This window comes from Canis aureus, chromosome 6 (genome assembly GCF_053574225.1).
Source record: "Canis aureus isolate CA01 chromosome 6, VMU_Caureus_v.1.0, whole genome shotgun sequence".
Taxonomy (NCBI): Eukaryota; Metazoa; Chordata; class Mammalia; order Carnivora; family Canidae; genus Canis; species Canis aureus.
The window spans coordinates 14800843-14826765 of NC_135616.1; the positions used below are offsets into that span (position 1 = coordinate 14800843).

Here is a 25923-nt window from a genome sequence, read left to right on the forward strand (position 1 = left end):
TCTCCAGGATCACGCTCCGGGCTGCAGGCGGTGCTAAACCGCTGCGCCACCTGGGCTGCCCATTAATGAGCTTTTTAATTGTGGTACTGTCAAAAAAAGTTGAGGAGGGAGCACATTAAAAAAAGTTTAAAAACATCTATTCACTAGTTAAAAGTAGGTGAAAGAAAATAAAAAACAGCCATATTCATTTATTAAAGTGATTACCATGGATAGATTTTGAGTATACATCCTCTCAGTCTTCTTGTCTGCATCCATTCAGATAGGGGTGGGTATCGAACAAAAATATGTATAGAATATCACATACTGGTTTGCATTTAGTATGCCCTAAAGAACTTCTGCTTGGGATTGATCAACTTTTAGTAGATTCCTTTATGAATTCTGGCTTTATTATTTAAGGGATTGTTTCATTAATTTATTTAGCAAGCATTTATTGAACACTTAATATGTGCTATTCAGCGATTCTAATGTGTTTTTACATTAAGTAATTCTAATAGTAAGGCCTCCACACTTCAGCTACTTGGATTCATTTGGAAAACATTGCCTGTCTCTGAAGAAAGATTGTAAAACATGGCAGGCCCTAAAAATGGACCCAGTGCCATTTGACTGCTACATACCAATGTAGACAGCTGCTTGTCCCCTCTACTTCTTAGAACTCATTTGTTCATCATTCAGCAAACGTTTGAGTATTACCATGTGCCAGGGATTATGCTAGGCACCACTATTAGTTGTTCCGGAACTTAATGCTTCTTTGGCACTGTTCACAAATGCCTGCTTAACTGGTAGTAAGATCTTACCTTTAAACCATCCATGTCCTTAACCTCTTGGAAAACAACTAGATTGAGAAATAAAGAAGAGTGTATGGGCATTAGGAAAAATACCTCCAAATCTCATACACTGTGCTCCACAGGTGAGAGTTTTGACTTAATCAAATTATTGATGTGTCGAACTGGTCACACCCTGATCTCAGCAACTCTATGGACTTGAGTGCTTGTAGCATAAGTCTCCTCTTCAGGAACTACAGCACTGCAGGGGATAGCTGACCGTGGCTTTCCTGGTTGGATTATGGGCTCCTCAGACTGTCCACCCCACAGAAGTAGGACTAATTAACAGAATGGATTGGTTCTGAAGTGAAAACATGATCTCTGAAAATCTGAATTTTGCATTTTAGTATAAGGATTTGATTTACTTTATAGAATGTAATCGAGAAGGGACTGGGATCATTTTTGTTACTTGTAACAGTAGCTTGGAATTACCATCTTTCTTTTGCCCTGACAGTTCATTTACACATTTTGTACTGAGAGGAAAAGGCAAGAAGACATAAGGTAGTGAGATAGTAGAGAGAGTAGGTTTTCAAAAATACGTCTCTATTTCTGTTTAAATGCCTTACTAACCTTCTGAGCCATGGCTCTTCTTTCTGAGAGACTTCAGCTTTCTCTCACTTGTTCACTTAGGAAATACAAGCCCAGAAGGACAAGTTATGATGGCTTGGACATCCACATGTCAGTGGATAGCTTATGCTCAGAGAAGGAAACTGCTCCTCTTTCCCTTTCTTTTCTCTGAGTTATTGGCAGCATAATATGAGAAGGTACTTCCGAAACAGGAATGCGAGATAGTGGGAAACATGGTTTCACAAGAACCATCTTCTCAAGGATATTCAGTAATTTGACTAAAAAAAAAAAAAAAAAAAAAAACTTCGTAAAAGTAGCATGAACCACACTTTATAATGTAAAACTTACGTCATATTTGTATAGTTTGGCTATAAGAACTAAAGTAGCAAGTTAAAAGATGTTAATATAGTAAGCCTAAATATTATTCTAGTGTTTTGACTTAAATTTTAAAAATCTGATACATATATACATAGCTAAGTCAAATAGTACTACAAAGCTTATAATGAAAGAATGTGTTCTCCTTTATCCCTCTTCATCCCTTTGCTTCCCCCAACACCCTCCCTATTCAGTAACTTCCAGCTTATCCTGCAGTTTTCCTAATTTATCAATTGTAGATAATATCTACTGATGTCATGTCATGAGAAATGAAGATTTAAAACTATTGACATTGTCTCTTACACCATTTCTCTCAACATAATCCTATCAGTTTTTGTTTAAATCAATAAGTGTTTACTATCTTATGATTTCACTTTATTTTTAATAAAAGTTTTTTTCCTCGTGATTTATTGCTTATATCTTCTAAACTCTCCAAAAGAATCATAAAAGCCTTATAAGTTCATTTCTTACATGGTCATTTCTTACATAGTCATTTCTTACATACATATGTGTAGAGTTCTAGATAATGTTTTGGCACCAAGATTATGCCAAATCCAAACATCCAGTAGTACAATGTGGTACCAGTTTTTTCCCTGTTAAGAATCTGAGTCAAAGTTACATAGTATCTACTATCTCTCTCTCGTTTTTTAAAGATTTTATTTTTAAGTAATCACCCAATGTGGGGCTCCAACTTACAACCCTGAGATTAAGAGTCACATACTCTACCACTGAGCCAGCTAGGCACCCCAATATCTAGTATCTTATTTTAGTCTACTTAAGGAGGAAGATCAGAATACTCACAATTACTGTAAACAAACTAAAATAGGAAACCTGAGCTTTCTGTGAGATCCACGAATGGGATTTAGGGGTTTGTAGACGCTTTCAAAATTGTAGGCAGAGCTATAGATACGTGCATTTCTCTGGGACATATAGATACGTCCATACTTTTCCATAGATTTTGAAATAATTTTGTCACCCCAAAGCAGTGATTATGACTTTAGTAACAACCACTAAAAGCTGTATTTAAGTTGTGATACTCTGTATACTTTGGGTTACAGACCTATTTTAAAATCTGACAAAAGCTGTAAACTTACAAATTTGAATACAGTTTTAGAAGTTCTTGGATCTGGGCAGCCCGGGTGGCTTAGCGGTTTAGTGCCGCCTTCAGCCCAGGATGTGATCCTAGAGACCCGGGATCGAGTCCTGGATCGGGCTCCCTGCATGGATCCTGCTTCTCCCGCTGCCTGTTTCTCTCTCTGTGTGTCTCTCATGAATAAATAAATAAAATCATAAAAAAAGTACTTGGATCTTCCAGAGACTGTTTAGAGATTTCTTGGGCTTCCTACATGGGATTCATAGACCATTATATTAAAGAAATATGTTCTGGGTCTTGTTAGGCCTTATTCTCATTTTATAGGCTTACAGTTTCATTTATACACTCTTACTCTACATCTTCAGCCTATTTCTCCATATGTTTGTAACATTTCTCTATTTCAAAATTTTATCTTTCATATGTATCACCTAAGAAAAACTATCCGAATATGTGTCTTATTATCATTTCTTGTCTTTTAATACTCTGTTGGCACAATTTTATTTATTATGTTTTCATGTTCCTTTATATTTTATTTATCATAAACAATAAATGAATATAGCAGAGAAAGGCTTTTTAATAATTTTTGGATGTAAAGCTTAATACTTGTAATTATGCTTGCTCCCCTCCACCGCCTTGTTGGCACAAATTTAAAAGTGTTTCAGTTTTTATGTCTTTTGTTAGGAGTGGGAAAACCCCTAATGTCTAATATGTGTATATCAGGTCCATGCCAAGTCCAACACTCTTTATAGGGGTAGTCATTTTCTCAGTCTTAAACAAAATAGTGGATACATATATTAAGGGAGGATTTTTCGAAGTTATGAGTTTTCTGCATAAAATCTTTCTGTTAAGCAGTTACTGGTATATGGTAAGAAAAGTTGCTTTTAATTTTACTTTTCTTTTTTGGGAGTGGGCTAGGTATTTCTTTAAAAATAATTTTTTTTAGTTGAGTGTAGTTGACATATGATGTTACTTAGTTTCACATGTACAGCATAGTGGTTGAACATCTCTATATGTTATGCTGTGCTCACCGCAAGTGTAGCTGCCATCTGTCCCCATACAGTGCTATTAAATATCATTGACTATATTCTCTATGCTGTACCTTTGACCCTTGTGACTCATTCATCCAGTAACTGGAAGCCCGTATCTCCCCCTCTCTAACTACTCCCCTCTCTTCTGGCAACCATCAGTTTATTCTCTGTATTTATAAGTCTGATTCTGCTGTTTGTGTATTCATTTGTTTTTTAGATTTGACATGTAAGTTAAATCATGTAGTATTCTCTACCTGACTCATTTCCCTTAGCATAATACCCTTTAGGTCCATCCTTGTTGTCACAGATGGTAAGACCTCATCCTTTTTTTCTTTTATGGCTGGGTAATATTCCATTGTGTATATATACCACATCTTCTTTATCCATTTTATCTGTCAGTGGACACTTGGATTGCTTCCATATCTTGGCTCTTGTAAGTAATGTTGCAGTAAACAGGAGTGTACTGTTTACTGCAACAGAAATGTATGTATGTTTTTGAATTAGTGTTTTTGTTTTCTTTGGGTAAATACCTTGTAGTGGAATTACTGGATCATATGATGCTTTTATTTTTAATTTTTTGAAGCACATATTTTTTTCCACACTGGCCGTACAAATTTATATTCCCACCAGCAGTACACTGGAGGGTTCCTTTTTTCCTACCTCCTCACCAACACGTTATTTCTTGTCTCTGATTTTAGCCATTCTGACGGGTATAAAGTGATGTCTCATTGTGGTTTTCATTTACATTTCCCTGATGATTAGTAATGTTGAACATCTTTTCATATGTCTGTTGGCCATCTGTATGACTTCTTTGGAAAGTTATGGACCTGAAAAATGTTCAGGTCCTCTGCCCATTTTTTTGATCAAATTGTTTTTTTTTTGGTGTTGTGTAAATTCTTCACATATTTTGGATATTAATCTCTTCTCAGATATATCATTTGCATATATCTTCTCCCATTGAGGAGGTTGCCTTTTTGTTTTGTTGATAGTTTCCTTTGCTGTGCAAAGTTTATTTTGATGTAGTCCCAATAGTTTATTTTTTGAAGAAGCATCACTTCTTGATAATGACTTCTCCTCCTCTTTTATGCTTTACTTTTTGATGTTCTTTAGAATAACTTTCTTGCTCTGGAAATATGTTGTTATTGATCCCAAAATTTTAAATATTGTAATTACCATTTTGTGTGTTTTGATACCAACTGGATTTAGCATTGCTAAATGATATATATCAGATTTTTAACTACAGTTCATGATAATCTACCAGTTACATGAAATTTGTCTTTTTATCACTATTATTCCTACTTTGTTGTTGTTAACCTGGCTTTTCTTTATTTACTCTTTCATTAATAGATAATATTCAAGTTGAACCTAAGAGTTTCCACAAGACCATAAATTGTCCTTGTTTGGATCTATTTCTTTCTCCTTTTTTTTTTTTTCTCTCATTAGGTTTTTCCTTTTGTAACACACTCCTATTCTAGTTTGATTCTATTCCCTAAATGGTGATAGTTTCTTTACCTCCTAAAGCATCAAAAAGCTGCACATTAGAGATTTAGAAAAAAATACAATTCATGTTTCTCTCAGTGCATAATTTTCTTTAAAGAAGAATGTTTTTATTTGATTTCAGAAGTTTTCTTTGAACATTTTTTCTAAAGAAAATAGTGAAATATTTAATTAAATATCAAATTATGTAAATCTCAAAATCATGTAAACTTGACTTTCAGTGCAATGCGTGTTTTACTGTCTAAATTACCAAGACCATGGATTGTGGATGAGAAGAAAGATGATGGTTATACTGCCTTACATCTGGCTGCGCTAAACAATCATGTAGAAGTGGCTGAACTGTTGGTACATCAGGTAGGAAAAGCTGTGCCATAATTTTTAACAATTTTGGACCGTTGCCATTTGTTTATTACTTCATCAACTACCTATTGATAGGTTATAGTAAAATCCCATGATTATGGAAATTCAGATATGGTGCATGCACTCCATTCTTCTGCCTAACACTTTTAAATGGAGGGTAGTGGTCTGTGTGTGTGTAGCCCGATTATTCCCTTCTACAGTGTTCCTAGATTGGTTCCATGAAATAGGCATAAGTGATTTTCCAGAATCGCTACCACTGTTGTCAGAAGTATCCATCAGCCATAAGGCCAAGAACCATTATGTTGGTATCTAAGCTAGTGTGGCCAGTTGCTGTCAGATAACTCCAGGCTACAGCCAGGACCTGGGGATTCAGTTCATGCCTACTGCTGGACTCCAGGAATCTATGACTGGATAGCAGCAGGTTCACTTCAGTCATTTGATTCATCTTTGAAATAAGATGACACCAGATTTTTATGAGATTGGATTTTGGGGGAATTTATTTACTATAGTTTTTTTTTTTTTTTCAATTTTTTTTTTATTTATTTATGATAGTCAGAGAGAGAGAGAGAGAGAGGCAGAGACACAGGAGGAGGGAGAAGCAGGCTCCATGCACCGGGAGCCGGACGTGGGATTCGATCCCGGGTCTCCAGGATTGCGCCCTGGGCTAAAAGCAGGTGCCAAACCGCTACGCCACCCAGGGATCCCTATTTACTATAGTTTTATGATGTTTTAGTTTTTCAGCAAAATTTTTAAATACTTCAATGAAGCATATGCCATATAGAAGCACTGAAGTTACCAAAGAATTATCTGTGATCTCTGATTCACAGAACTTAGTCTAGTTAAGAAGATGAAATAGCAGGAACATTTAGTAAATTGTTCATTATGTGTGATTAGCATCACATTGAAGTATAGCTGACACACAGTGTTTCATTAGTTTCAGGTGTACAGCAGCATAGTGATTTGACCATTTGGATGCTATTCATTATGCTTTGCTCACCCCAAGTGTAGCTATCATCTGTCACCAGTACCATTGACTAATAAGCCTTTATTATTAAGGTTACTATTCTTAAAGTATTGTTAATTGTGATAATTTCCGTTTCAATGCAAAATACAGATAACTGACAATATGCCAGTGTCACACTGTCTTGATTATTGTTTTTAATTAGGTCTTGAGATCCGTTAAAGTAACTCTTCCAACTTTGTTCTTTGTTCTTTTTTCTGAGAGTTACTTCGATATTTTAGATTTTTGAATGTCCCTATAAATTTTAGAATCGGATTACTAGTTTCCATTAAAAAGTCTTGACATTCTGGTTGCACTGCACATTTTAGATTGAACCTTTTTTCCCCCCAGATATATCTTAACTCGTTTCTTTCATGCTGTTGTAAATTGTATTGTTTGAATTTTCAGTTTCTAATTGTATATTACAAATAAATGGAAATAGTTATTTTTTGATGTTGACCGTATTTCCTGTGATTTTGTTTCAATAATCACATATTAGAAATTACAACCACAGTGAAATACTACTAATCTGCTTCTAGTACTACTACTATCAATGAAAATAACTAAGATTAACCAAATGTTGGTTGGGATGTGGAGCAATTAGAATTCAGACATTGCTGGTATTTTTTAGAGCCACTTTGAAAGTTTGAAAGTTTTGGCAGTTCTTAATAAAATTATGCATGTATTTACTATGCAACCTGGTAGCCCCCCTCTAGGTATGTACTCAAGAGAACTGAGGACATATTTCCTCACAAATACTTTAGTGCACAATATTTTTAGCAGCTTTACATGTAATAACCTCAAACTGAAAGTGGGCCCGATGTTCATGAACTACTCTCTAGATAAAGGAATTAAAGTACCTCCGTACAGTGAATACTACTTTGGAAAATCTAATGATGGAAAAGTTCAGGAACTTAAAAAAGAAAATCTCTCACTTTGTGCATTTAATGAGAACAGGCATGGTAAGAAAACAAGCTGAGATCAAGTTCTTCCTGATGACACCCAGAGAAACATAAATAATAAAAACAAATCAGAAACTCCAATCTTCCAGAATATGTCATAGCATTATTGGAGTTTCAACTCTACCTAATACCCCAAACAAGGGCACAGGTCGGGTTTCAGAGTTGTATTCAGAGGGCATGAATGGTTGTAAGATGTAAACAGAATGATAAAGTTTATCTTACGGATCTGTAGCCCTTTTCTTAATTTAATTTTTAAAATTATTACACAAGACATTGTATATAGGGTGGTTTTACATGCTTTTTTTCTGAATCTTTACTGGAGGGGGGGAAAATTTTTTCTTTCTTCTGTTCTAGGTTCTTTGGCTGGTCTAATAATTAAATTGACATGAGACATAACAATAGGAGAAAAACACATTTAATTTTGTATACGTGGGAGCTCAGAAAAATATGAGACTCTCCAAAGTGAGGCAACTTTTTATACCTTTTAAACAAATAATAATTTGTGGAGAATACACAAAGGGGTTTGCACTTGGGTTAGCAAATAAATAAATGAAGTAACAAAGTTTAGATAGTAATTCTTGGTCCTTAATTTCTTAATCTCTGGCAATAAGGATGCCCTCTACCCTCCAGATGCAGAAAGGATAGCCTTCACATGGGGAATTTATTTTCTGCTTTCAGGGGAACGAAGGAAGGTCAGAGTGTCCTTGCTCTGGCTATTTCTTAAGTAACTTTAATACAAAATAATCAATATACCAAAGTGGGATTATTTAGAGGCAGCCCACCCTTAATCCCATCATCATATTGACCCTGTGAAATAAGTTGCACTATGACTGTGTTAGAGTCGAGGAAATGATCATGAAATAGCAGAATGCCTCTTAAGTTCTAGAAGCTCTAGGTCCCCTTGTGCCAATAAGTTTAGGACTTTTGCTTTTCAGTTCCTTTCCTCTGTCCTTGGCATCAACTGTTCTCAAATAGTGCTTTGACTATCCCAGGACCCTGGTAGGACATTGTGCTTTCCCTTTAGTAAGTATTTTTATGTACTAATTAAGCATTGTCTTCTCACCCTCCAGCGAAGTTCCTTTTCACTGAATAAGAGCTCAGTCATGCAGCAAGAGGAGGTGACCTTATTAGGTCATTAAAGTAAATCTAAATCCAATATGAAGACTCACTAATAGAACTTCAGGAAATATTATTTACAATGAAAAGGAGGTAATTACCTCTGTTGCTATATAATGGAGATTGAGAGGGAGATGTGTTTGAGCTCTGTACTGAACTTCGTTTTTTAACTGTTCCTAGATAGAGTCACCATAATAAGTAATTATTGTAAACTTGCTGTTCTATCTCAGAAAGTTTATTGCCCCATCTAATTCTTGCTGTATCGCCAGCTACTGTTATGAGAACAATGTTGCTATAGCTAGAAGGGAGGAGAGTGGTCAACAGTGTTCTGTGTTGTTTATTCCTAATGAAGAGTTACAGTTTTAGTGTCCAGGGTTGTCAAATTTTGAGTATGTAAACTTCATTCTTCTTTTTCAGGGTAATGCTAATCTGGATATCCAGAATGTGAACCAACAGACTGCCCTACACCTTGCTGTTGAACGACAGCACACCCAGATTGTGAGGGTAAAGTATTTACTAAGAAGAATCTTACCTGATAGTTATGTTTTTAGACAGATTTCTAGAAGGTCTTGAAAATTATACATGGTTAGATCTTTCAAAAAGCATAGTTGGTTGTAAAAATTATGATTTTAGGCTAATATTTTGTATTAGTTGGGTAAAGAGTTTTTAATTTATAATAGGGGAAAAAATCTTAAAACTGATATTCAAGGTCTGTTGTATAATTTTGTTGCCAGACTTGCGACTTCCCAAAATATTAAATCAGAGAATTTCATGGTAACATATAAACTGGCTTTTAAAAAGTACATTTCCTCTTAATTTGTGTAATTGAGAGTGCACTATAATTAAAAGCTTAGGTTGGACGTTTACTGCACAGATTCCAAAAAAACTGAAATACATATTTTTATTTGACTAATCTGATATTCCAGAGAAAATATTTGAAAGATTATCGGTTTAAAATTTTTTTGTAGAGCAGTGATTCTTAAAGTTTAGAAGCTGAACCAGCAGCATCAGCATCACCTGGGACCTTGGTAGAAAATTCTTGGGCCCCACCTCAGACCGACCAAATCAGAACCTCCAGGGGTGGGAACTAGCAATCTGTGGTTTAACAAGTCCTCCAGGTAATTCTCATGCATGTTCAAATTTGAGAAACACTGTCCTAGAGTGACATTTTATGTAAACTTTTGGGAACAAAGTAAAAAAAAGGAAAACCACCAACAAATGATAATTTGCCAAGACAGGTAAGACCATATGCTTGAGATTGTCTTCTGTTGTGTTTTTTTTAAACTCTGTGACAGCATTTGTAGAAAGGATTAGGAAAATCAATAAAGCACTATAAGTAAAGTCTTAAATATAAAGTTATATTTATTAAGATATTTTTGAGTTATATCAATACCTCAGTAGTTTAGCACACACTTCACATTGTTACCTAAAATTCTTCTTGCTAAAAATATTTTCATTTATCTGTGATTTTTTGACTTTCCTTATGACTCTACATTTGGAGAAAATTAACCACAAAGAGAATAGAATAAATAACTTGCTTGAAATAAGTTAATATCTTTAAGTAGTAGTAGAATTGTGAACATTTACGATTTGGTCCTATTGGAAGTACTTAAAATATCCCAATTCACATATCTGCAATTAAAAGGAGAAAAAGGGGGGATAATGGCTGGCTCAGTCAGTAGAGCATGAAACTTTTGATTTTGGGGTTGTGGATTTGAGCCCCACATTGGGTGTAGAAATTACTTGACAAAATCTTTTTAATTTTTAAAGATGTATTTATTATTACAAATTTTATTTATTCCTTTGAGAGAGAGCTAGAGCGAGCAGGGGAAGCAGGGGTCCAGGGAGAGGGAGAATGAATCCTAAGTAGACCCACGACTCTGAGATCACTACCTTCAGGTAGGGCCAGGGATCTGTCAGTGTTACTTTATTTATCAAAATTTATTTTATTTAAATTCAATTAAATAACATATCGTGTATTATTAGTTTCAGAGGTGGAGTTCAATGATTTATCAGTTGTATATAACACCCAGTGCTCATTCCATCAAGTGCCCACCTTAATATCCATCACATAGTTACCTCATCCCCTAACCCCTCCCCCCCCAGTAACCCTCAGTTCGTTTCCTATAGTTAAGAGCCTCTTATGGTTTGTCTCCCTCTCTGATTTTGTCTTTGTTACTTTAAATATGTAGTAATTTCTTATCGGCCAGAGAGACCTTAGCAAAATAAGATGTCTTTCTCTTTTAGCTTTTGGTCCGTGCAGGTGCCAAATTAGATATTCAGGATAAGGATGGGGATACTCCTTTGCATGAAGCTCTGAGGCATCATACCTTGTCTCAGCTGCGTCAGCTCCAAGATATGCAAGATGTGGGGAAGGTAGATGCTGCATGGGAGCCATCCAAAAACACAGTGAGTAAATTAATCTTTAATTCTGTACTACTGGAAGTATCTTTTAATGCAATTTCTATATTTGTGGTTAATTTAATCTGTTTCTGATAAAATATTTTATTAGAACTGCATATGTAGAAACTTAGTTTATGGACTAAGTAATAGTTAATTCTGAGTATATTGTTTCTAATTCTATTGAAAGTTGTTTGGTTATTTTTTAACTTTAGCCATTTATATGGGTGTGCAGTGGTATGTTGGGGTTTTGATTTACATTTCCCTAATGACTCAGCAGTCATTGATATTGAACATCTTTTCACTTGCTTGTCAGTCATATGTATTTGATGAGGTATCTGTTCACATTTTTTGTGCATTGTTGAACTGATTTCTTACTATTGAGATTTAAGAGTCTGAATTCAAATTCTGTATCAGATACGGGATTTGCACATATTTTCTCCTCATCTGGCTTGTCTTTTCATTCTTACAATAGTGTTTTTGGAAGAGCAGAAATTCTTTTTTTTTTTTTTTTTAAGATTTTATTTATTCATGAGAGACACAGGGCGGGTGGCAGAGAATAGGCAGAGGGAGAAGCAGGCTCCATACAGGGAGCCTGATGTAGACTCGGTCCCGGGACTTCAGGATCACGCCCTGAGCTGAAGCAGGCGCTTAACCGCTGAGCCACCTAGGTATCCCCAGAAATTCTTAATTTTGATGAAGTCTGATTTATAAATTTTTCTTTCATTGTTTGTGTTTTGTGTCCTTTCTGAAAAATCTTTGCTAAACCCAGATCACTAAGGTTTTCTCCTCTTTTGTACTAGAAGTTTATTAAGTTTTAGCTGTTACATTTAGAACTATGATTCTTTTTTTTTCCTTTTGAAATCAAGTTAACATATAGTATATCATTAATTTCAGGGTAGAATTTAGTGATTTGTCAGTCTTCTATAAACACCTGTGCTCCTTACATCAAGTGCCCTCCTTAATGCCCATCACCCAGTTTATTCCATCCTTCTACCATTTTCCCCTCCAGCAATCCACAGTTTGTTCTCTATAATAGTTCAGAGTCTCCTATGGTTTGTCTCTCTGTTTTTAACCTATTTTATTTTTCCTACCCTTCACCTGTGTTCATCAGTTTTGTTTCTTAAATTCTACATATAAGTGAAATCATGCAGTACTTGTCTTTCTCTGACTGACTTACTTCACTTAGCATAATACCCTCTAGTTCTAGCCAGGCCGTTTCAAGTGGCAAGATTTCATTCTTATTGATGGCTGAGTAATATTACATTGTGTGTGTGTGTGTGTGTGTTTGTGTTTGTGTTTGTATACACACTGCATCATCTTTTTTTTTTTTTTTTTTTTTTTTAAAGATTTTATTTATTTATTCATGATAGTCACACAGAGAGAGACAGAGAGGCAGAGACACAGGCAGAGGGAGAAGCAGGCTCCATGCACCGGGAGCCCGACGTGGGATTCGATCCCGGGTCTCCAGGATCGCGCCCTGGGCCAAAGGCAGGCGCCAAACCGCTGCGCCACCCAGGGATCCCCACTGCATCATCTTTATCCATTTTTCCATCGATGGACATCTGAGCTTTTTCCATAGCTTGGCTCTAATGGACATTGCTGTTATAAATATTGGGGTATAGGTGCCCCTTTGCACTATGTTTGCATCCTTCGGATAGATACCTAGTAGTGCACTTGTTGGGTCATAGGGTAGTTGTATTTTTAACTTTTTGAGGAACCTCCTGCTGTTTTTCCAGAGTGGCTGTACCAGTTTGCATTCCCCCCAGCAGTGTAAGAAAGTTCTGTCTTTATCCACATCCTCACCAACAACTCTTGTCTCTTGACTTGTTAATTTTAGCCATTCTGACGGGTGTGAGGTAGTATCTCATTGTGGTTTTGATTTGTATTTCCCTGATAATGCCTGATTTGAGCCTTTTTTTCATGTTGTTGGCCATTTGTCTTTGGAGAAATGTCTGTTCATGTCTTCTGCTCATTTCTTAACTGGATTTTTTTATTTTTTGAATGTTGAATTTGATGAATTCTTTATAGATTTTGGATGCTAGCCCTTTGTCATTTGCAAGTATCTTCTCCCATTTGGTAGATTGCCGTTTAGTTTGGTTGATGGTTTCCCTTGCTGTGCAAAAGCTTTTTGTCCTCATGAAGTCCTAGTAGTTCATTTTTGTTTTTGTTTCCCTTGACTCTGGAGACATGTCTAGCAAGAAGTTGCTGTGGCCGAGATCAAAGAGTTTGCTACCTGTGTTCTCTAGCATTTTGTTGGATTCTGTCTCACATTTAGGTCTTACATCAGACTGTGTTTCATTCGGAGTTAATTTTTATTTTATTTCATTTACTCATGAAAGACAGAGAGAGGTAGAGACACAGGCAGAGGGAGAAGCAGGCTCCATGCAGGAAACCCGATGTGGGACTTGATTCCAGGACCCCAGGATCACACCTTAAGCCAAAGGCAGACACTAAACCACTGAGCCACCCAGGCGTCCCTCATTTAATTTTTATATATGGTATGAAGTATGAATACGAGTTCATTTTTTGTCTTATGGATATTCCAGTTATTTGACCACCATTTGTTGAAAAGACCTTTTCTACTGAGTTGCCTGTTGTGCCTTTATTACAAATCAGTTAACCGTATATGTGAGCCTTCCTGGATCCTGTATTCTTTTAATCTGTGTCTTTAACTATGTGATACCAACCCTCTGTCTTTATTACTTTAGCTTTATAATAATCATTCAATTCAGGTAAAAGTCCTCCAACTTTTTTCTCCTTTTTCAAGGTCATTTGAGTATTCTAAGTCTTTCACCTTTCCATGTGAATTTTAGAATCATTTTTAAGAATGTGAAGGGGCTCTGAGACCAAGGTGTTTTAGAATTGCTGCCTTTCTATATAACCATTGGTAAATTCTCTTAACTCCTGTGTGCCTCCTTTCTCATTTTATAAGGGAGTGGAATAATTACCTCCATATAGTTATTGTAAAGATTAAATGAGTGAATTCATGGAAAGTGCTAAAAGTAGTAGTTGGTCCATTGTAGATGCTCTATGGATGTTTGAGAACATGTTTGAATCAGTAGCTCATATGACATCAGAACCTGCTTTATTTCCTCTTCCATTTCTTGGCTCAGTTCCTTGGTATTGGAACCAAGGAACTAAGCCTCATTTCTCTCTCATCTCTCCTCTTACTATTTCATGTTCGTTATTAGCACCTCCAGAGCTAAATTGAGTAGAGAAGGGACTACTGGGATGCCTGGGTGGCTCAGCAGTTGAGCATCTGCCTTCAGCTCAGGATATGATCACGGGGTCCTGGGATCAAGTTCCACATTGGGCTCCTTGCAGGAAGCCTGCTTCTCCCTCTGCCTATGTCTTTGCCTCTGTGTGTGTGTGTGTCTCATGAATGAATAAATAAATAGAGAGAGAGAGAGAGAAGGGACTACTATTTCCTCAATATGTCCATCAGAAGTCCTGTTCTAGGGTCTTATTGGCCTAATTGACCTGATTTTGTCATCCCTGAACTAATCACATAGATGAGGTGGATATCTGACTGGCCTTAGCCTTTTTTGGTCCACCTGTAAAACTAGAGAGTTCTCAAGCTATATACCTGAGAAAACTGGAGTGAAGAGGGGAATAGATATTAGGACTGCAACTCATAAAGGCCCACCATATCTGCGTAAGCCATTAGTTCTTTCCAGACATGTATTTTTGTATAATAATGTGTCTATTTTGTATAATACATGCACACACATATTTGGTGGTGAGAATTGATTCTCAAGGAGAAAATCATGACTCTTTTCATTTGATTTCAGTTAATAATGGGACTTGGTACCCAGGGGGCAGAGAAGAAGAGTGCAGCGTCTATTGCCTGTTTTTTGGCTGCCAATGGTGCTGATCTTAGCATTCGAAATAAGAAAGGTCAATCGCCGCTTGATCTCTGTCCTGATCCAAGTCTCTGCAAAGCACTGGCAAAGTGTCATAAGGAAAAAGTCAGGTTTGTATCATTTATTATCATAAAAATATTCTCTCTGTATAAAGTACCATGTGGTTTCATAATGGAGGACTTGATTACTTGAAAATGTCTTTGTCTTTGCTCATCATCTTTGTGTTGACACTTTCTTCCTTAAAAATTTTCCTACAGGCACTATGTCTCTTATGTGGTATTTTCTACATTACTGAATATGATGTTTTATGCATAATAAATGCTAAGAAACTTTTCTAAACCAGTTTGATCTTCTAGTACTCCTACATATTAGAGGAATTTATAAGAAAAAGCCTTACTAGTGAAGTTGCTGTGATTAATGTTAGATGTATTTAAAACTTTTAATAGACTTTTTTACATGCTTACCAGTAAGGTGTATCTTACAAAAACCCTGTGATAATTTAGTAATTCTAGCACACTGCACATTGCCTGACAGGTATTCACTTAAGTATCACTGAAGGATTGAAAGAATTTGAAAGAATGAACACATGAAAGAACCAATTCCTGAGGGGGGCACTTCATGGGATGAGCACTGGGTGTAATTCTATATGTTGGCAAATTGAACTCAATAAAAAGAAATTAAAAAAAAAAAGAAAGAAAGAACCAATTCCTCATAGAGTTGTCTCTAAAAATGATTTCATACTTGTCTTCTTTTCTAAAAGTAAAATATATCAGTGATTTTAGTTATTTATAATGCAACTGATTTTCTTATGAGATACTGTAGACATACAAAGATGTATATTTCGTTACATTTTTTTTTTTAATCTAAATGGTACTGTGTATCTATTATTGCCCTTTCTACTTGGTTCTTGTCACTGAACATTTCAGTAGTTGTCCTTTAATCTTGTGTTTCTTGCCTCTTTTATAATTTGGGTATAGTGATAAATGGCTTCTCTTTGGAATCCATACATAGAGCTGTGTTAATGGGAAAATTAACATAATGAGGTATATGTATTTCTCTAAGTGTATCCTTAAGGAACATAAAATCCTATTACAAAATGTCAGTGTGCATCAAAAAATATAGAATGCACTATAATTTCTGCAGTAATAACTAACCGGTGTATAAGATAAAGTCCCTTTGCGTGTGCATGCATGGGTATTCGTGAGTTTCTGAAGATTGTGGTAGAAATCGTAAAATCGTATCCCCTTTTTATAGCTGTAGTTGGTCTTATATATGTACTTCTGTGTCTTGTATCTATTTATTTATAGATGAGTTCTGTCTTTCCATAGTAGAGTTTTCTGCTCCCCAAGGATACATTTAGAGAAATGTCTGAACAGCAGCTGCAATGACATGTTTTCCACAGTGCCATGTCAGTTATGGACTTTGATGATGCTTCATTCTGCCTGTAGTTAAGGAAACTAATGTGGGCTCTAGCTAGAATTTTTGTTTTATTTCTCTGCCCTTCTCTGCTGGGTCTGTTATAGATAAAACAGATTCTGAGTGAAACTGTGTTTATGTCAATTTTTTTGTGAGTAATGTTTTTGATTTCTCTGTTAGAAGAAGATTCACCCTTTTCCATTGGGTGAGCTATTCAGTTTAAAATTTGAATAGTATTAGAAGTACATAAAGATGCAGAGGTGTATATAAATAGAAAAATATAGCATATACTATTTCTTATATGGATGTTACAGCTTAATTTTTTTAACATAACTAAAGCTGTTTTATGTATACTAATGATGCTGCCGATTTTTTTAAAAGCATTTTAATTAATATAAATATTCTGATAGGATTGATTATAAATATTTTCTTTTATTAGTGGCCAGGTGGGTTCTCGAAGTCCTTCTATGATTAGTAATGATTCTGAAACTTTGGAAGAGTGCATGGTGTGTTCAGATATGAAGAGAGATACTCTTTTTGGCCCATGTGGACATATTGCTACCTGTTCTTTATGTTCTCCACGAGTCAAGAAATGCCTCATCTGTAAAGAACAAGTTCAGTCCAGGACAAAGGTAATATATTTTTAATACAATATTTTATCATTTTATGAAGTTCTTTGAGACTATAAATAAGATTATATGATGCCATATATTAAATTTCATTCTTTCTAAGAATGATTTAAATACAAGAATGTATAATTTATATATTTATCAAGAGAACAGTTTTGAGTTTCCTTATTTAAGTGTAAACTATAGAAGTTAAAAATAAAATTGATCTACTCTTTTGCTGTCAAAGGCTCTTATAACCTAAAGATGTACTTAATTCCATTTTTTATTGTAGTTATTTTGAGTACATGGACTCATATTTGACCAGTTGTTCTGTTGTCGTTTGGTAAAATGTCACACATTTTGGATTTGTTTTATCATGGTGTTGTTTGTTTCTTTTTCCTCTGTGTTTCCTGTAAATTGGAAGTTAGATCTAATGTCTTGTTTAGAGTCAGCTTAAAGAATTTGGCAAGAAATTCTCACGGATGATGCTACTCACTTTGTATTGTGTCCTACCAAGAGGCAAATAAAGTCTGATCATCCTGTTGTTAATGAAAGCCAATTCTGTATCCACTCTGAACTTTTGATCTTGTCTGACTCTGCTTTTTGAGAAGTAGTATTTTCTGGGTTTCCGGTTTCATTCTTTTTCTGTGTAACTCAGTGCTTTATCATAACTGTACCGTCTTACCCATTTGGTTTGTACTGAAATAATTGATTTTCCTTTTAGTTTTTTCGTATGTGTGGGTAAAATGAGATTTAAGTTTCTTACAAATGATTTCTTTTAAGGTGAGTAGTTTAAACCGGAAGATATGTTTGGTTTTCTTTGGTTTCACTTATGAAGTTTATACTCTTTTTTTTATTCCTTTCTTTTTATTTGCTTCATTTTCCCCTGATGTTTCTTAAGCTATTCATTTACCTTCATTAATTAGAAAGGAGCTAGCATTAATTCTTATAATGAATTAGTTGACAGTGACTTAAAAGGTATTACGTTGCCAGGGCTTTTTACATTTTCATAGGGAACCTTCTAAGACTGGATGTTTTCTATGATCCAGAAGAAGAATTTTTGGCACCAGAAAAAGTACAGGGAAGTTATTTTTGGATAGGAGATCCTGGAGTAGCAGCATTAGGCACATAGCTGCTGAGTCCCTTTGTAAAGGTGGGAAGGGTGAACTCACAGCACTTAACTGTCTGCAGGTACTCTGTTGGCATTTTATGTGTGTTATATCTGTGTCATCTGTACTTAATTGATGAAGATCATTCTACTTGGTACTTACAATTTGATTTAGTTACCTGCTCACTAAACAACAGTTTAGGACTGCATCAGAAAGAATTTCAGCCATTCTCTTATTTTTAGATCTGTATAATCTGCTGTTGCACTTGAAACTTTTTGTGTAGATAAGTGTTATTTCAACAAATCTTTATTGAGCACTTGCTTTATAGTCAAGAGCGAAGTGTATATAATTCCCTTCTTAAAAATATGTAATCTGCTGGTAAACTATGACTTAGATTAAAAGCTACTCTGCCATATAGGATGTTGTAGGTACTTTAAGAGAGATGTAAAATGAGTTGAGAGCCCCACATTGCCTGCCAGCAGCAAAGTCTTAGATACAGAATAACCCTTACTGGTCATCTAGTCCAGCTCTAGGATTCACAGTTGAAAAAAACTGAAGCTCAGAGAAGCATACCCAGAATATTAAATGCAGGTCTCTTGATTCTTTCTTTTTTTTCTTTTTAGATTTTTAAAAAATTTATTTAGTCATAGAGACATAGAAAGAGAGAGAGAGAGGCAAGAGACACAGGCAGAGGGAGAAGCAGGCCCCATGCAGGGAACCCTATGTGGGACTCGATCCCAGGTCTCCAGGATCACACCCCGGGCTGCAGGCGGCGTTAAACCGCTGCGCCACCAGGGCTGCCCAGGTCTCTTGATTCTTAAGTCCTTGTTCTTTCCCCTGTGTGATGATACACAGACATAATTTAGAAGTGTCTACAGAAGGAAGATTGATGCAACAGAGAGCTAGAGAGGGAGGAATATGCTGTCATTCCTTTTTAGACCACTTCTGAATTCCAAGAATTAGGGGGCTGTTACATTGACTTTCAAATGATGAAATTTTCAAACCTGTAGAAAAGTAGAAAAAGTAATATACCCACCAAATAGATCTGACAGGTTAGCTGCAGAGCCTTTGGATATAAAGAAATAGTGACCCCAAGTGGTTAAAGGATAATGAACATCTTCATTAAAGATGAAACAAATTACAAAACTAGTATTTAGAGAGGAAGGGGGAATAAACAAGCCTCATCACTTTAGCAATTAAAGAAATATAAATAAAAAATTATGAATTACCATTAACCATTCCTATCAAATTAGCATAAGTGAAATTTAAAAAATGCTAGCTAGGAAAGTGGAAAATGGGCACTCTCTTAAACACTGCTGGAGGCTTACTAAATGGGTTCATGTTTTTGAAGGACTGTCCTGACAATATTTATGAGCCATTATAATAAACATACTTTACTTAGTAATTCCATTCCTGGGAATATAACCTGAGGGGGAAAAAAATAACCTGAGGAAAAAATTCAAAGGGGAAAAAAGCTAAGGCTACAAAGATTTTCTTCATATTTATTAGGGGATTTGGTAAGTAAATGACTGTTTAAATCAATTTGCTAGATTATTTTAAACTCTTTATTTACAATTGAGATGTATAGGGATCCCTGGGTGGCGCAGCGGTTTAGCGCCTGCCTTTGGCCCAGGGCGCGATCCTGGAGACCCGGGATCGAATCCCACATCGGGCTCCCGGTGCATGGAGCCTGCTTCTCCCTCTGCCTGTGTCTCTGCCTCTCTCTCTCTCTCTCTGTGACTATCATAAATAAGTAAAAATTAAAAAAAAAAAAACAAAAAAACAATTGAGATGTATAAACAATTGCATTGGAAATCTTTTAAAGAAAAAAAAAGGAAATCTTTTAAAGAAATAGCACATCATTATATAGAGAGGAGAAGAGAATTATGCATTGGACACTGATTTTATGTTTGATTTTGAAATAAACACTCCACACATAATATCTCATTTATCCTTTACTATCCCATGAAGAAAGGTTATTCTTTATCATTCAGATAAAAAGAGCTGTGGCCCAACAATGTTTTAGATAATTTGTTATTATTGGAGCTGCAATTTGAATCCAGGAATACAAAGATCTCAACAAGCCACGTCTTACGGTTTTCTCCTGTTATTCAGCTACAGAAATTCTATGTACATGCAAGATATAAGTTACGAAAGCCCATAGAAAGAGCATGTATGCAATATTTAGGTGAAGTGATAGGTGAGTGATCCTTTTTGGACAGTAATATTAAATGGTGCAAGATATGGGTGAATGTGAATGTCAGTGTGTATCAGAAAGAAGGAGAACAGGTGACAGATGGATGTGAAGCAAGGGCAGTGGGACAGGATGGGGGTGAGAAAAGCCAAGAGCCAAGATTAAGAAATAGCTATGCACTCAACACTCAGATGAAGTGGAGATGAAGAGGAGGTAAAATTGAGGGAAATTCTGAACAGGTTATGTAAGACTTGTGGCTTCAGAGATTAGGTAGAAAGAGCAGCCTAAAGCCATGATCTCCCACCAGCATGGGGGAACTGACCAAGTCCCGGAAAAGTTCCTCAGATGTAGATAGACAGAAAAATACCACTTGGGATCTAGCATTCTGTGAATCTGGCTGGGTTTTTTATTAATATTAGAAATCTAGCTTATCTTATATTTATTTTTATACTTCTTTATTTGTTTTTTTAATTTTTATGTCAAAATAGTGTTTGTTTTGTTTTGTTTTGTTTTGTTTAATTAAAGTCTTTTCTGGTCTTTCTGACCACAAAGGAAACGAAGTTTTCTTTATCATTCTTTGGGACAGAGCGAGATCAACATTGACATAGGACCTGTGAAGGGCCAGGGAATATAAAGGTGGAAAGATGAGTAACCAAGAGAGTAGAGGACAGAGGAGGAATGCATATTGTTTCCTGTGCTGAGATTGCTGCCTTATAGAGGAAATACACTTGGATACAAAATGCACTGTTAGAGTTATGAGATTTATCTGTAGATGTTCACACTTGTGGTATAATGTCTTTTTTGTAGATTGAAGAATGTGTGGTATGCTCTGACAAGAAAGCAGCTGTTCTTTTTCAACCTTGTGGACACATGTGTGCTTGTGAGAGTAAGTAGCCTACACAAAACTTACTCAGTGTTTTTATAAAAATAGAAAATGAAACAAATTATAACTTGGAGGTTTTTTTTTTTTTAAATAACCCATGAATATGGGATCCCTGGGTGGCGCAGTGGTTTAGCGCCTGCCTTTGGCCCAGGGCGCGATCCTGGAGACCCGGGATCGAATCCCACGTCGGGCTCCCGGTGCATGGAGCCTGCTTCTCCCTCTGCCTGTGTCTCTGCCTCTCTCTCTCTCTCTCTGTGACTATCATAAATAAATAAAAATTAAAAAAAAAAATAACCCATGAATATAAAACATTGGTGGGCCTCTCTAGTACCTTCCGTCTCTTCCTCTGTACTATATGTATAATGTCACCTATGTCTCTCCTTGTTCTACCGACTCACATTTTGATTTCATATAAATCAGCACAAGATGATTCTTCTCATACACAATAGAAATTTATTTCCAAAAATGAATTTTGAAACCTTTAGTCTAGCCCTTTTCACATATAAAGTAGCACATCTTCATTTATCTTCACCGTGATATTGCCTCTTCTGCAACTTCCCCCTCCTACTGAATCACCTATAGCAACTATTTGGGGCTATAATGTCTGGCCTTGTTAACCTTTCTTCATCTTTATGTCAGAAGAGCTGATAGGTCTCTTTGGGAGAATATATTAAAAGTTCAAGTAATGTTTTAAAATATCTCTTAGGCCTTTGCTTTTTATATCTCCTCTTGTTCTTTTCAAATTCATGTACTGTTCAACATTTGCCTCTTTCTTTGTCTTTTTTTTGTTTTTGTTTTTGTTTTAAGATTTTATTCATGAGAGACACACAGAGAGAAGCAGAGACGTAGGCAGAGAGAGAAGCAGGCTCTCTGTGGGGGGCTTGATGCGGGACTCCATCCTGGGCTCTGGGATCACACCCTGAGCCAAGGCCCTGAGCCAAAGGCAGATGTTCAGCCACTGAGCCACCTAGGCACCCCACTTAACTCTTTCCTGTTATTTAACTCTGCTGTCACAGTGCAAAGACAACCGTAGACAACATGTCAATGAAAGGCGGGACTGCTTTTCATTAAAACTTTACTTACAAAACAGGCATGGGGTAGGGGTGCCTGGATGGCTCAGTCTGTTAATCATGTAAGCATCTGACTCTTAATATCAGCTCAGGTCTTGATCTCAGGGTTGTAAGTTCAAGCCCCTGTGCCTAGGGCTGTACTTTGGGTGTGGAGCCTCCTGAAAAAAAAAATTAGCAAAAACAAGCACCTGGTTGGGTTTGGTTTGTAGGCTATAGTTTGCTGGCCCTTGTCATGGACCTGAGTGAGACCTACAGAGAATTAAAAAGCTGGTTATAATGAGTAGTTGATAATATTTTCAAGCCTTACTGCAGTACTTTCCCTGGAAGTTTCCCAAAGATTTTACATTGTCTTTGTATTTACATGTAACAAGAGTAGCAGCTTTTATTAAGTTCTGAACTCTTACCAGACATTTTTTAATAAAGATTTTACTTATTTATTTGACAGAAAGAAAGTGAATAAGCAGGTGGAGCAGGGGAGGGAGAAAGGCTCCCCACTGATCAGAGGGCCCGATGTGGGTCTCAATCTAGAACCCTGGGATCATGACCTGAGATAAAAGCGGATACTTAACTGACTGAGCCACCCAGGCGCCTCTAGACATTTTTTTTTTTTTTTAAGAGAGCATGAATGTCCAGGGAGGGGCAGAAGGAGAGAGAGAATCTTAAGCAGGCTCCACACCCAGCATGGATCCTAGTGTGGGGCTCGATCTCATCACCCTGAGATCATCACCTGAGCCGAAATCAAGAGTCAGACCCTTAACCAACTAAGCCACCCAGGCATCCCTTGTACCAGATATTTTAATCTCTTTTAGTGTTTCCTCATTGATCTTCAGAAAAACTGTAAGAAGTAGATTGTTTTCTCCATTGTACAGACACATTGTTAAACATTTATTTGCTTGGGAAGATAAAATTGAGGTGGAAAATGCCCCTCTTTCTAGGAATGTACAGTGAAGCACTTAGTCCATTACTTCCATCCCAATAATGTTAAGCAGAATATTGGAACCTTGAAGAGTATAAAATGTCCTTGACAGGACAGAGGAAGGAGAGGTTGTATTTGTTTTGGACAGAAGGAAGAAACAGTTTTTTTTTTTTTTTTTAGGAAGAAACATTTTATAGAAGAAATATAACCACCTAACTTAATAGTTAAAAGAATTTGAGATAATTGTGATTATGTATTGAGGCATTTAAATTAATCCTTTAAATTTAAGAAAAAAATCTGCCTTCAGATTGAAGACAAATCTCAAATGAGATTTCTACTCCTACCTAGTGCATCATGCATAAGCCAGCATCAGACCCATCTCTGTTTAGTCCTTGACATGAGATCAACCTTCATATTCCTTGTCTGTCCTAAACACTAGTAGGAGTATATGCCTTATCTTGTCCATGTCGGTGGTTTTGTGCCTTATTAAAGTTTAGTGTTTGTTCATAAATTATCCCTAGATACCTGTCACGGTTGTCCTATATTTTCCATGTTTTTTATTTATTTATTTATTTTTTTAATTTTTATTTATTTATGATAGTCACAGAGAGAGAGAGAGAGGCAGAGACACAGGCAGAGGGAGAAGCAGGCTCCATGCACCAGGAGCCCGATGTGGGATTCGATCCCGGGTCTCCAGGATCACGCCCTGAGCCAAAGGCAGGCGCCAAACCGCTGCGCCACCCAGGGATCCTTCCATGTTTTTTAAATGATAAAAACACTTGGTACATAGACTAAGGAGTATACTTCTATAGTAAATGCTAATGGGAAAGGATATATTGAAGCACTATATGTTATTTAGTAATTAGCAACTTTAGATGTAGAATTAACAATCCACAACCTGTAATTGTACCTAGGTATTTCTTTTTTGGAATGAGAGAGCATTCCTCTGATATATAAATATCAGAAAGTCCATTCTGACACATTTTTTTATATGTTCTTGATTGCTACATTAAAAAATAATTATTAAACCATTTCCTTATTAGATTACATCAACTTGATAGAGAAGGAAGAGAATTCTTCAACATATTTTAGGAGTTTTAGAGACAAGCTATTCATAATAGAAAGTATGTTTAGAAAATAATGTGAGCAATTTTATAGTTCTTTATTACTTAAAACTTAAGAAAATTATCTCCCTCCTTTATTTTCAACCTTAAGATCTTGAAATATTTTATTTAAGAAAACACAAAAATCTCTTTAACAATTTATTCTAATGTATTAGAAAATGACATTATTTTCGTAACAGTGGGCTTCTCTCTTCTAGAGGTTGCCTATGGAGAATATACATTCATAGGTTGATAACATTTTACAAAGGTAGAATCGTGTATGCATAGAATTTGTTTAATGTTTATCTCAGTGTGAAATTTGAGTTACAAAAATGAGCAGAGAAAGGCGACCCTCTTATTTGTTTTGTCTCTTATAAGAAGTATCCTATTGTTATTTTCCAGACTGTGCTAGCCTGATGAAAAAGTGTGTGCAGTGTCGGGCAGTAGTTGAACGAAGAGTGCCTTTCATTATGTGTTGTGGAGGGAAAAGTTCAGAAGATGCCACTGATGACATCTGTAAGTGTATTCTCTTGAGCTTTTTTTTACTTCCTTCTGTTTGGAACTTCCATGAACATTTGTCTTACGTGTAGTACACTGTTGCCTTGTAAAGCACAAGGTATGTGACCTGAATCTACAGAGGAACGGGTGGGGTTTTGCTCTTGTTACAGGAAACTTGAAATTATATTTTTCTAACTTGCATTATGATCATAGAACTATAAGCATTTATTTTTTAAGAAACTTTCCATATATGATATAAAGAAAATCATTGTATTCTTGCTTAAAGAAAATATGCTCTTTTAGGATTAAATTTAGTATATCTTGGCAGAACAGCATATTACAATTTTTTTTTCAGTTACACAAGTATTAACACATCATTCCTTTGTGTAGCAGGTTTTACCTAGTGCATGTCAGTATTCTGTATAGTGTTTATTTGGGACAGAGTAACTGTACATATACTGAAGTATAACTCAAGAAGTAGAAAGGTGAAAAGTAAATTATTTACTTTCAACATTTTAATACAACAGCTGTATAAAGTATTTTTCAACTTTGCTCTGGATACAAGCTTGGGTTATATCTTTGATTTCTTTGTTCTGTGTACACATGAGGAATAACTTTAGTGTAACCACTTTTGCTCAGGGCTTTTGGTCTTTATCACCAGTAGAGTTGAATAAAAATCCCAGGGACAAATTAACTAGAGTTAAAAAAGTAAAAATCTAGAGAGTAATAAAAGTTGGAAACAAAACAAAAAACAAGTTGGAAAAACAAATTTCCCTCCATTTAGCAGACCTACTGATGGTCACAGCTTTCCTTGCATGGAGTTCCTCTTCTCCAATCAATAGCAAGGAGGGTTGGGCATAAAGGAAGAAGCCTAGGTTTTTGTGTGTTCTCATAAACGTCATCTAACAGACTTTATAATTACTGCTGCCAAAACTGGCTTAAAAATGTTGTGTTGCCTCCATCCTTGGGTTTGTGTACAACATGAGAACAGAGAAAACAAGCATAAAATGTATTTGTGAGCTTGCCAAAGGAACCAAGTAG

General features: G+C 36.0%; 1 protein-coding gene across 1 annotated transcript in view; it reads left to right on the forward strand.

The window, feature by feature from the left end:
* Positions 1–25923, forward strand: part of MIB1 (MIB E3 ubiquitin protein ligase 1) — a 137018-nt gene that overhangs the window by 100576 nt on the left and 10519 nt on the right. Inside the window, exons 13-19 of the mRNA XM_077900234.1 lie at positions 5603–5735; positions 9237–9323; positions 11067–11228; positions 15014–15195; positions 16941–17133; positions 21220–21298; positions 24787–24900. Of these exons, the coding sequence (XP_077756360.1) occupies positions 5603–5735; positions 9237–9323; positions 11067–11228; positions 15014–15195; positions 16941–17133; positions 21220–21298; positions 24787–24900 (950 nt within the window). The remainder of the gene's footprint in view (positions 1–5602; positions 5736–9236; positions 9324–11066; positions 11229–15013; positions 15196–16940; positions 17134–21219; positions 21299–24786; positions 24901–25923) is intronic.